This window comes from Alexandromys fortis, unplaced genomic scaffold, assembly GCF_014885135.2.
Source record: "Alexandromys fortis isolate MF-2015 unplaced genomic scaffold, M_Fortis_MF-2015_v1.1 scaffold_68, whole genome shotgun sequence".
In the NCBI taxonomy this organism is placed as follows: Eukaryota; Metazoa; Chordata; class Mammalia; order Rodentia; family Cricetidae; genus Alexandromys; species Alexandromys fortis.
Genome location: NW_026067948.1, coordinates 3,737,884 through 3,751,216, shown reverse-complemented (window position 1 = coordinate 3,751,216; position 13,333 = coordinate 3,737,884). Strand labels below are relative to the sequence as shown.

Sequence of the window (13,333 nt, the reverse complement as noted above, 5' to 3'; positions counted from 1 at the left end):
GACCTGTCTACTGTTGAGAGTGAGGTATTGGAAAATATTATCACTGTGTTGGGGTTGTTAATTGGTTTTTACATCATTCAGTATTATTTAATGAAGTTGACATGCCTGTGTTTTGTACATACATAGTTACAATTATATCTTCTCTTGCAGCACATTCTTTATTGGGTATGAAGTGCCCTCTTACTGGGGAATTGAGGCCAATTAATTTACAGAGTTGCTATTGATATATATATATATATTAATATCTGTTATTTTGTTGATTGTAGGAAACCTCACTTGATTAGCAATTGTTCTGTATTATTTATTAATTCTCTGAGACCCTTTGTGTGGTTTTCCTCATTTCTAAACCAAACTATTTTGTATAGAGCTAGCTTAGTGATCAGAAATCCTTTAGTCTGTTTTTATCATAGAAAATTTTTATTTATCCTTCAGATGTATTAGATAGCTGTGGGGGGTATAATAGTCTAAGTTGACAATTGTGGTATTTCAGATTGTGGAATATTCTTTTCGGGCCCTTATGGCTTTAAAAGTTTGTGCTGAATAATGAACAATGATTCTGGTTGACGTTGACCTGGTCTTTCTGGCAGTTTCCAATAGTCAGTCTTTATTCTGTGCTCTTAATATTTTAACTATACTATTTCACAGCGAGTTTCTTCTCAGAGTTTATTTAGAATTCTTAATGTCTATATACAGGTGCTCATCTCTTTTTCTTAAGTTTGAAAGTACTTTCTATACAATTGGTATTATAATTTTTTTTTACCGTTTCCACAATCTGAAAATATGACAATTAGTTTTTTCTTCTTTTGCTGTATGTTTAGTCCTATCTTAGCCTTTGGTACATCCCCATCACACATGCGAATTATTATCCAGCAAGACTCAGAATGCTCACAATTTTATGGGCTACACTCCCTGGCAATCTCACTTCTGCAGTGTGCACTGATAACCTTTGATTCACAACTGCAGAGGTAGTTCCAGTTCATGGGACTGCTGGGTGTACATACAAACATGAGACCTCAGGTGCAATCTCACACTAGGTTTTATAGCATCTTAGGAATCTGGATTCGTGTTTATATTAAGTGTTAGAATTAGAGTTCTGAGACAAAACTGCACATCACTGAGGATGTAGAGAAATAGCTGACTCTACTTTAGAACTGTTTTTACTCAGCCATTTTATTTTAGTTAGAAGAGAGTAGAGGATTTGGAAATGTTTATCTCTGTATTAGCATTGGATTTCAACTCAGATGACAGCTGAAATTTTAGCTAACTAAGCTTTCCAAATTAGGAAATGGTGTACATGTTATATGATAAAAATGATTATGATATTTGGTCACCTATAAAAGAGTTAACACTTTGTATTATCTATCTATCTATCTATCTATCTATCTATCTATCTATCTATCTATCTATCTATCTATCTATCTATCTTCTATCTATCATCTATCTATTATCTATCTATTTATCATCTATCTATCTATCTATCTATCTATCTATCTATCTATCTATCTATCTATCTATCTATCTATCATCTACTGGCCTTCCAGATCCCTACATTGTTCTTTGTATATATTTTAAAACTTATTATTTATTGTAACTGTCGATCCAGTTTCTCTCCTTTGCCCTCTAGGCCTGATACTCTGTTTCTACCCAGTCTATCCTATTGGAGATTTCCCCCCTGAGGTTTTGATATGTTTTGTGTGAATTATTAAGCTTTTCATTTCCGACATTGTTTTAGGTTGTCTTTCTTCCCTGATTGCATCTCATGGAATTCTGCTTTCATTTCCTGCACGGCACCCTCATTTTATTCACCTGCTTTTGTTCTGCTGAAGTACGGTGATTTTTTTGAGTTGTGCTAATCACACTTACACACATGTATGCACACACATACAATCATACCCACACACGATTGCATACACACACATGCATGCTGGCATTGAAACACACATGCATGTGTACCTACGTTTTTCATTTTTGGAATTCTCTCTGCTAAGGGTAGAACTATCCAGTCTACCCTCCAGGATTCTAATCATCAGCTTCTCTCCCCTGCTTTCTGATTCCTTGTACTGATGCCTTTCTGGCTGGGGGAAATCTTTTTTAGTTTTTACACATTCTATTGAGATTTCTGTTCTGATGCCGTATTTAAATTCTGTTCTTGTGTGTTCATTGGCCATCCTTTTATAAAATACTTTATTTGGGGGTTGGAGAAGTGCCTCAGTGGTTAAGAGAACTTACTGCTCCTGTAGAGAACNTATATGCTTTTAGCATTTTGGAATTTTAGGTATAAATCCTGGGCTTTTAATGTAGTCTGTTTTCAATATAGTGGGCAATGGTTTGTGTTTAATTCGATTTGGATATCTGCCCCATTAATGAGTTTAGCCCACCATGTTCGGTATTGAGACATTTCTTTGGTAACATCCCTTGTGCTGTACCTACCCCTTTCCTGAAAGCTTTGCTTATTCCCTTCCAGACACTCCTCACCAGGTTCATTTCTCTTACCTTGTTCTCTCTCACACCTGTGACTTGATTTTGTTTTCACCCTCAATCTGAGCATCACTGTGACTTCAGCCTCGATATTTCCTTCTCTGTTCTGACAGCGCCGTCTTCTCCCAGGGTTTAACAGTTTGCACATACCTTCTCCAGGCCAGTGCAGCCTGAGATACAAAGGCATCATAGTAAGAAGTCATGTTTCTTCATCCACTAATGGAGAAGATCTCAGTTCTGCCCATCTTCCAGTTCTCTCTCCCGCCCCTTCCAAGCCAGCCTGAGTTACTACTTCAGCTGACCCTCAATTTCATAATACTATCATTTCCTCTGGAAATAAACTTACCTTCAAACTACCTACAGTTTTTCCTTCATTTAATTGTCGGTTCTTCTATGTGTGCTCTGTGAACTTTTAACAAAATATGAAATTTTATGTTTAGTGCTAATGCTAATGGCATTTATTATTTAGTGAGCCCTTAGAATATAATGCTTAACATACCATATATGCAATAAACCTCAAAAAGGACTCACAATTGCTTAACTTTGGAGATGAAGCAAATCAGGTTAAATAAATGATCACTGATCACAGAACTCATTAATATCATCTTTAAACAGCACAGCAAGCTGAACTGTTGTTGCAATCATCAAACCCAAAAGTGATTGCAATTTATTTTCTCTCATTCCTTGAGATTAACTTTAAATGGTCAGCTGTTTTCTTCAACAGAGAAACCAATTAGACTTCTACATGATAATCCCAGGCACTTGACATACATGCTCATCTTTCTTATAGGGACCCCTGAAGGTCCAGGCACCTCTCAGAATGAACCAAGACAAAGGTCTATTGTCTTTGCTCACTTGTAAAGATGAAGTGATCACGTCAAAAATCGTCATTGTGTCTTGATCAATATCAACTCAAAACAGAACATTAATATTTATTCCGTCCATTTGTTTGAATTTTTATTTGAAAAGTAGCTGAAAGAGTCAAAAGTACTTTCTAACAGAGGAAGAGAGGGAATGAAAGGGAGAGAGAGAGAAGAGGGAGAGAGAGAACTTAAAGCAGAAAATAACAGAATTTGATCATATCCCTATCATTTACAAAATTCACTAATCTGTATGCTAAAGTCCTTGAGGGGAATTTATTATGTGACATTTTTTATTCTTACACTTGGTATGCAATGACCCTTATGGGGTGCTTGGAATTATATGTCTCTGTTCTTCATATTATAAAGCCGTGTGGGAATAGGAGTCCCATGGAAAGACCTGCAGTCACTAAGTCTGCATTTTGTCTGTCCTAGGACCCAGGGAGGATTTACAAAGCAGCACCGCACAGCAATGCAGTTATCACAATGATCTATTTTGGGAAAAATGTGCACCTATCTTATGAGGACACAGACTTTCGAGATGAAATCAAGATTTACCAACAGCACTGTGGAGGAGAGAACCTTTGTATCTACAAAGGCAAACTGCTGGAGAAAGGTACAAATCAATGTGAATTTTAAAAAGAAGTGGTTGGGTTGATGTTCCAGATAAGCTGCTGTTGACATAATATCGAAATGACTTCAACCACTTTGTGAAATTATGCGTATCCAGGGAATTAGAAACCAACAGCTGCCTAAAAGTCAATCTAGATTCACAGCTCCTTGGTTGAAACTTAGCAGCAATTGCTCCTGCAGATTGTAGAAGAAGGAGTTTGGAGTTGTTTAACCTGGTAACAGATCAATCTTGGGACAGAGATATATATGATCACTAAGATGTTTCAGGAATATGTTGTCTACAAAATTACGAGTTAACTATTTGATTTGCTACAGTGAATGATATTCTAGGTTTTCATAAGAAAAAACTACAGGTTGCCAATCTGTTCTTTAGAATACATGGGGGCAGAATTACAAATTAATAAACTCCGTGATGAGTCATACCTAAATAACTTGATGTCAAATTTTTCTAAATGCCCTTTTTAGTATTAAAAAAGAACCCCTTTGATTCTAAGTCCGTACTTGTCAGAATAAGATGCTTTTATTAACACACATTCCCATGCACTGTGGTCTTTCCTTGAAGAGTTAGCTTAGTAGGGCAGCCATGAGAGGCAGAATGCTTACAAAACCGAGCACAGTTCTTGCTCGCATAGGAAATTCTCTTCAGAAAGCATTGCTAGTTTTCACAACCATATAAAAAAATCTTCAAACAGACTGAGGAGCTGGGAAAGGACTTCGGTACACTTATAATTCTCTTTCCTTTTAAATTTCTTTCACCTATCAAAAGGAGTGCTTCGAAGGAAAACAGATGCAAACGTTTGAAGCTATAAATACAGTGACATAGTTCGGAATCACGTTTTAAGCCTCCCAAATAAAACAAGACACTAAAATGTTATTTTCAGCTAAATTAAAATAAAACATGGCTCTCAGTTTGCTGGGAATTGTTACTATTTTTTTTTTTTTTACAAATTTGTCAAAATTGTCTGAATTTGCTCTGGTGTTGTATAGTCCATTTCAGAGTTCATTCCCATCACTGCAGATGAGGAAGAGAAAGGTTCTCTGAGCTGGCGTAGCTCTTGCAGGGTTTCTGACTAGCTCTGGCCGGCTTGGGCGCGTTCTATGAGTCGGTGATACCTCAGTTGTCCTCAATAGCCGAAGTACCAACCTTTTTATAGAGAGAAGGTTGTGAATTCCAGGGAGCTTGGCATAAATTGGGGCGCAGTCATACATCCTTCCTTCTCTTAACTCAAGCAGCTTTGACACAATTATTCTTTAAAAATATGATGTTTGGGTATTGATTTGGGAGAACTGATGAAACTAGCTATTATCTAAAGTTAGAATGTCTATGTTTAGGTACCTATGCTCAGAAGAGTTTCCTAGCTTCTGTATTGCACTTGATTCAACAACATGTATATAAAGGACCGTTTGGTGGAGAAGTTGACTTATATGAAGTCTTGTCTGGGTGATCTAATAAACAGTGTACATGGTAGCCCAAGGGTGTGGGCCCTGACGCTGGCAGGGAGGGTGCTGCTGGGCACGGTTGTTTGTGTACATACTGATCCTGTGTCGTTGTTTTGAGACGCTGGATAATCTTACGTGACAACAGGGAGTGAAGACTTAAGCTATTTATTCTGTCCCTGCTGTACCCTGGTCTCAGCTTCTCTTATCACCAGGACAGGAATTGCTCAAAACCGAAGATTTGGTTTGTTATGGAGCTATCATGAGGTTTAGAAACCAGAGTGATTTTTCTGGGCTATCAAGAATCTGCCATTAGTTGTGTGTGATTCTGTGAAATTGTCAGTAGGTTCTTAAGTTTCTGTGGAGAATCAATAAAAGACTTTATTCATACTTTTGGAATAATTCACTCATTAAAATGTGACATGCTCTGGTTTTCACTAGGCTCTCTTGTCTGCTCTGTGCCTAGGGAAGATGCAGGTAGACGATTCATGGAATAGGTGGAATCCACTCTAACCCAGGCTGCTTCCTGAAAACAGGCTGTGTAGCGAGCTGTGGACGGCTGCTGTGGCAGCCTCATTGCCAACAGCTCCCTGTTAAGGTCTGGCCTGTTGCTTTTAATAATTAAGGCCCTAGTCTTTGGGAACCTCTGACCTTCCCTGTGAGCTGCTTGGAGATAGCTGCTTATTAGTGGAAATATCACAGGCCAAGGGTTTGTTGTCTTCTGCACCAAATGACGTCAGGCTCTAGGGGCCAGAAGCTTCTGGGAGTTTTCCTTCCTCTGAACATTTAGAGTACTGGTGTGAAGACAGTGAGTGTGGGGAGAGAGAAGCTCTGGGCAGAAGGACACAGATGCTTTGTCCTCTCTCCTGAAGTCTGATTTTAACATGAAGTAAATGCGACCCACTTTATCTTGTCGGTCTATCTCCAAAGATATATTTTTTAAGGAAAAGATTTGATTCCCTTATTTTATAATCCAGTGCATTATTCCTCTGAGTCTGAATTATAGATTCTTGAAGGAGATCTCTGTACACCAAGTCTCTCTCTCTCTTTCTCTCTCTCTCTCTCTCTCTCTCTCTCTCTCTCTCTCTCTCTCTCTCTCTCTCTCTCTCCATGTATGTGTCTGACATCTATCTATCTATCCATCCATACTTAGTATCACTTTTTCCTTTAGTACTGCAGTGGTATCTACTATCAGTGAACAGCAAACATCATCTTGGCATTGCAAACACTCTACCACTCTTTCTAATATCAAGTATTATGACGTGGATAGGCTGGGGACCTCCAATCCCTGTCATCCCAGGTTCATCAGTGAAGGACTAGGACAAGGATTCCGACTCCATGTTGTCTGGTCTGCACTCCTCTGTACTCCACAAAGAAACCACCAAGTCAGGGGTGGGAGAAGTCACAATATGTTATGATATAAAATTCTAAACCAACAGAGATAAAGGCAGAGAATACCACATCTTGTTCATTAAGTTTGAAAGCTATGAAATAATCAAATCATTAATATCAGGGTGGATGGAAGCAAGGCAAGGGACTGTCATGTCTGGCAATTGAGTCCCCATGTCCTTCCCCTAAATTTTCCCTTGAATATTTGTTTTGCTTTTATTTTATGTGTCTATATCTGTGTCTCCATGTGTGTATGTATACATCTTTGGAGATTCTGAGCGAGACCAGAGGATGTTGGATACCCTGGAGCTGGAGTTACAGGGCGCTGGGAGCTACCTTATTGATGTGGACTCTGAACTCTGAAACAGCAGCAAGTGCTCTTGACTGCTGAGCTATGTGTCCAGCCCTTCCTGGATTGTCTTAAGTATACCTTCTCCTGGTGGGCACTTGAGTTCTAAGGAATCAGCTGAGAACAAGGGATTGCAGCGTGTGGATACAGGTTCAGCTGCAATGAGGTTAAACTGTCCTCCAGCCTCTGATCGAGGAGTCTTTTTATCATTGATATTTGTAAACCTTTGAGGACATTGTGTCTCAGCTTTTCCAGATGCTCACCTTTCTCTTAGTTTAATTTCTCATCATGAATACTAAGGTGTACAGGATGGGACTTTCTCAGGTCTAACTTTAAGACAGGCGGCATTTGACTTAGGAAGGTTCCACAGCTCACAGTAACATACCCACAGGCACTTTCAATAACTCAGCAGGAAAGAGGTTCAAATGATGACTCACAAGTTCATTATTTGGGGGCTCCTTTGCCACTGTGGTTGGATCTGAAGGAACCAAGAAAAGTAGACTAGCGTTGCCATCCCAGGTTTTACAAATACACTGCACAGCAGGCATCTGAACTGGGGCTGCAAGACGTGAGGCCTCCAGCAGCAGCACCCTGGAACTTGCTAGAAATGCAATTTAAAAATATCAGAATTTGTCATCAACTCTACTGCAACCCTTTGGAGTGAGAAACTCTTTGGAAAGGGTTGGCTGCCCAGCTTTTAATAGTGGTTCCACACATTAAAGTTTAAAAACGTCCAGCGCCGCTGTATTTTAACAGATTGTAATAAGAGCTAAGGTGGGGAATGCATGTGTGGCAGAGGGGTGGAACCCCCTGAGGGCCCCCCTGGAACTGGCATGTGCAGCCGGATTCTGAATCATTCTGTAGAGCACCTCTTAAGTGGGACTTTATTACAGACAGCTGTAGAGATCTAGAGTAATTAAGACAGCATTGCAAACATCAACGCTCAGTTTCTTGGTAGGATGCTTTAAGAAGGTAGGGAGAAAAAGAATCTCAAATGCAAACAGAAGTAAGTGTAGCTCGGGGTTGAAATAACTCTCAACAATATAATTGGTATCACAATTAGAATGTCTAATGCTGGAGTTGAAATATAATACTTGTGTGTGAAGGTCTGTGGTGTGTGTGCTCATGTGTGTATTCGTAAATGTGTGTGGAAGCCAGGAGGTGACCTTGGTGCCACTCCTCTGGCGCCATCCACCTTCCTTTCTGTGAGACATGGCCCCTCACCTCCCTAAAACTCACCAAGTTAAGTTGGTTGGCTCCCCAGTACTGGGATGATAAACAGGCTCTCCCACCCTTGGCTTTTGTTGAAAAAAAGTCTCTGGAGTTCAGTTGGGCTCGTCTGCTGACAAGAAAGCATTTGACCAGCTGAGCTTGGCAACACAGTGACGGTCCAGCACATTGTGAGGTCCTGATGTCACTTCCAGTCTAAAAAAAAGTTCTCAGATAAAAAGCATGTTCTGTAGCATAATATATGTTTTTGAAAAGAAAAAAATGTGATTTATAAGACATTGATATGAAGCCAGTCGCTCTCAGGAACGTGTGTTTTTGGTTTCCAGACACCTTCCAGTTTATCTCCAAGCGACACCACGGCTTCCCCTTCAGCCTCACCTTCTTTTTGAATGGGATCCAGGTGAACAGGCTGAGCTCCTGTTGTGAGTACAAGCACCGCAGGAGCTCGAGGCTCGGAGGCAAGAGAGGCTACTTCGGGTTTGTGAGAGTGGAGAAGGCATCTCCCTGCTACAGGTATGGAAGCACACGTCCTTGGCAAGAGTGACTGCTTTGCCATATTGCCTTTTCTGACGCTTTTCCCTACACAGTTCTTAAAGAAAGTGAATCACCATATACAATCTTAAAAATGCAAGTTTAAGATTGTCAACTGTAGCCATAAATTCTTGATGTTGACATTATAAGGTGTAATTTCTAAATGTATTATATAGAGGATATAAAGAATGGTCGCGTTTTATATTCTGTCTCTCTTCTCATCTCTCTTTGCCTCACACTGCCTTAAATTCCACCTGTGTAGGGAGAGGGGCCTTTTTCTTTATTTCTTTCTTGTTATTCTTGGTAATGGCCCAGGGTAAGGTCCCCCATACCCATGTGGTGTGCTATCATCTGCCTGTGTGTGTAACCTCCAGGCTATGCTTACTGGAAACATGTCCACACTTCTAGGTCACCTACTTTTATCTCTTTGTCCTTGATATGGTATTAGGTGTAATGACTGCTCTTTTTTGTTTTTACCAACTTTCATGCTGGACATCCTGTCTGGGTCTGGACTTATACTTGGAGGCGTTCTTTCAGTTTGTTTTCTCTTCAAAATATTCCTGAAGAATTGACTAAATATCAAGTTAGGACACAATATATTCATGAAACCATGACACTTCTTCCTTTTCCTGGAGGCAAAACAACATACTAATAATCTGATCAATACAGGCCTAATAAAAATAAGCATGAAGAAGAAAATGAGGCAGGGGATTTTTGGGGTGAGCAGGACCAGGTTGGGGGAGGGTGCTGTGCAATGTAACACAATCAAGAATCAGCCCAATAACTTCCTTTGGCATAAAGCAGAACGATCTCTTCCTCCAAATAGCTTCTCAGCTGGAAGCCCTGTGGGGAGGGCAGAGGAAGCAGTGTTCTTGGTGTGTTCAACTTGTTGATCAGAACAAAGCAGAGAACGGAATAGTGAGGGAAGAGGCCAGAGGGGCAGTGTGGATGAGTCCTGAGAAGTACTGAAGTCCTTCCGAGGTCTTTGAGTTTACTCTGAAGTTAGAGAGTTTCTAAAGGAGGTGTTGAACAAAGTTCTATGGTTGAGAAAAGCAGTGGCTCATGGAACCAAATGTGTGGGTAGGTTACATATCAGTGTGGTGAAGACTGGTATTCCGACTTTTCACGCTGCTGTGAACAAGTATCTGACAAGAGCTGGGGATGTGGGGGGAGGAAGAAGGGTTTCAGTTTGGCCCATGGTATGAGGCAAAGGCCAGTATGGTCAAGGAAATACAACAGCAGGAGTGTGCAGGGGAACCCACAGTTAGGAAGCAGAGAGATGAATGATGACGCTAAGTCAGACCCCAGGCTGTGGGATGGTACTGCCACGTTTCAAGATTTTCCCCCTCCGCTAATTCTCTCTGGAAAAGTCCTCACACACACACAAAGGTGAGTCTCACTGATACCATAGATGCTTCTTTATCCTCTCGGATTTGACAATCTGAGTTCCCCATCCCAACAGGAGCCTAACTGTTGTAATAGGAGTGGCGGGGCTACATCCCCAGCACCCCGGCTGCTTGGCTAGCTTATGTCCCGAAATAACAACACATAAACTGTATTCATTTAAGCACTGCTTGGCCCATTATATCTAGCCCCTTCTCGGCTAACTCTCACACCTGGACTAGCCCATTTCTAATAATGTGTATAAGCACTCCAAGGTGCACTTACCGGGAAGACTCTAGCCTACGTCCATCCTGGGTGGGAGCTTCATCGAGTGTGTCTCTGAGAGGAGCTATGGAGTCTGTCTGAGGAGTCTTACCTCACTTCCTCTTCCTCCCAGCATTCTGTTCTGTTTACTCTTCCCACCTATGTTTTAACCTATCAGGGCAAGCAGTTTCTTTATTTAATTAACCAACGACCTTACTCCATCACCTAACTGTCAGCTCAGTGATGCTTATTGGTGATTTTGAGATGAGTTATCCAAGCAAGGAGTCAGGGATGGGAACTTGATCACAGTGGCCTCCCAGTGTAATGAGTTAAATAGCATTAGAGAAAACTTCTTGTGGGGAATCTTCCTTTAATAATTGGTAATTGTGTGGCTCCCAGGACTGTATAGGGTGTGAAGGGTCTTTTAGTTTTCACAACAGGAGATAATGGCATGAATTTATGTTAATAGATAGTACTGGTGCATGGAAAAAAACTTGAAGAAACATAAAGAGGGAAGTTAGTAGAGTTTAATCCTTTGGTAGATTTGAGAAACTGGGATCTAGAGTTCAAGCAGAATTTTTCTGTCTTGATTAAAGGAGAAGAGAGACCTGCGCAGTGGGTGTTAGATGTTGTGTGTGCCAGCCCCAACTAGGAATCCCTGTCCATTCTTGACATTTTCTAGAATAAGAATACTTTTCCCACTTGAGGTTGAGGAGGGGCTGGAGGTTTTAGGGAAGAAAATAGGTGTGGAAAAAATCTAGGGACTAAGAGAGTTCAAGGTCCAATGCAGTAATGTTTGCATGGTCTCTGCACCCACTGGGTGGCATTCTGTCTCCAGTTCAGACACCCATTTGTGTGCAAGTCATTTCAGAGATTCCCACTGAACTCTGTGGAAAATAAATGAATTTATCCTCAACCATCTGTATGAAGACAAGGTGTTTGAATGAGAAAAGTCCCCTGTTAGGCCCCTGTGTTTGAACATGGAGTTGGTGCTGCTGTCTGGGAAGGTAATTGAACCTTTCAGGAACGAAGCCTTCCTGGAGGAAGTATGACACTGGGGGAGGGTTCTGAGGTTTTATATCCTAGCTCCACTTCCTGTTTTCCCTGTGTGTTTTCTGTGTGGATGAAATGTGAGGTGTCAGCTTTCTGACTGACTGTCCCTCCTTTCCTGGATGGACTGTATTTCTCTATCTCAGTAACAGGAAAGGAACTAATCCACAGAATATTCTCTGTGTAGTAATATTTGGGAGACGGAACATGTGACTGTTGACATCCACTCTTCTACTCAATGCCTTCTAGTTTTTCTGCAATTCTCTATTTTAACATGTGGCCTATCTATTTATTCTCTTGCTCCTTGCAAGAATATAAAAAAATAGTTAAAAGATTAAACAGTGAGGCCTTTCACCTTCAAGTGATTTACTTACAGCTCTCAGAGAATAGTGACTGGTTTTTTTTATTATTAACTTCAAAACCACACCCTCCAAAGACATCCGTGAATTCTTGAAGTAGCCTCTTCGGCTATCTCCCTGTCACAGTTGAGCTAAAGGTCCCCTCATAGTGACAGAGATGAGCAGGGTTGGGTGGACAAGACTAGAGTCCTGTTTCCTTGACTTATGCTTCACTTGAGATGACTTCAACTATTCCAGTCATTTATTTGAGCTTCGGTCATCAGAACCAACACTTTGAATTACACTCAGAAGCTAAAGAGGGAGTCGGTGATGGAGGAGCCAGATGTTACTCGCTTTGTCCAATTCCCTTTGGCAGATGGGCTATAAAAGTCTGAGCTTGCAATTGGGAGGTCTCAAAGTCTTCACACAGCCACAGTATGCATTCAAAGTAACAATGAATCACAGGCTTCAGGCGCTGAGTCTGTTGCCACCGATCAAGGAAGAACTGTTTGTACAGAAGACGGCGCTAGTGGGGAAAGCCACACATTAAACACACCATCACAATGGGAAAAGCCCTTATCATGCTTAATTTGGATGAGACGCTTAGTTCTCCTCCTCTAGTGCCTGACAGCCTGATCTGTAGGTGGAGAGCCAGTCCTCACACCTTTATTACACAGGGAGGCACTCAAAGTGTTTAGTGATAGAATTCAGTTCTTACTTTTTTGGGGGTAAATTCATTAAGAGCAATTCCCATTCTACTTGAAGACTGAAGATGGCTGAAAATTCAGTAAACTCTTCAGTTTAAGAAATTACCTGTAGGCAGTCACTTCCTGGGTCAAACCTCTTATCATATCCTTGAAGGAGCAGGAGTAGGTTTGAATTCTCTGACCTTTGGTCAATATGGAATGGATCCACTTCTGTGGGTCCTCTCAATACCTAGAACACCGAGTAACCACACCTTAGGTCAGGCTATCTTGTTTGTAGCCACACCTTAAGTCAGACGCCTTGAAAGAACAAGAATAGGCTTAAACTCTGACCTTCAGTCCAGGTGGAGCAGATCCACTTCTATGGGCCCTCCACATGATATATGGAGCATGTCTAGATAGCTCACCAAATTTGACTTGCCATGATTTCTACAGGTTGCTTCCATTTTTTTTTAATTTTATTTTTTATTTTCGAGACAGGGTTTCTCTGTAGTTTTTTTTTTTTTTTGTTCCTGTCCTGGAACTAGCTCTTCTAGACCACACTAGCCTCAAAGGTTGCTTCCATTTTTGAAGAACAGAAGCTTACGACCGGAGAATCCACAGGAGATTGCAGAGAAGGGCTTCAAAAGGCACTTCTTAAAATCAATAATGGAAATTCTGTTGAAACAAATGCACAGACTCCCACGA

The 13,333-nt window shown here is 40.8% G+C and overlaps 1 protein-coding gene across 5 annotated transcripts in view; it reads left to right on the top strand.

The window, feature by feature from the left end:
* The window catches only part of Erich3 (glutamate rich 3), a 92,695-nt gene that overhangs the window by 44,033 nt on the left and 35,329 nt on the right, over positions 1 to 13,333 (top strand). For all 5 annotated transcript variants that reach the window (XM_050149500.1, XM_050149497.1, XM_050149496.1 and 2 more), the window contains 2 exons: positions 3,774 to 3,954; positions 8,703 to 8,889. In XM_050149500.1, the coding sequence (XP_050005457.1) occupies positions 3,774 to 3,954; positions 8,703 to 8,889 (368 nt within the window). The remainder of the gene's footprint in view (positions 1 to 3,773; positions 3,955 to 8,702; positions 8,890 to 13,333) is intronic.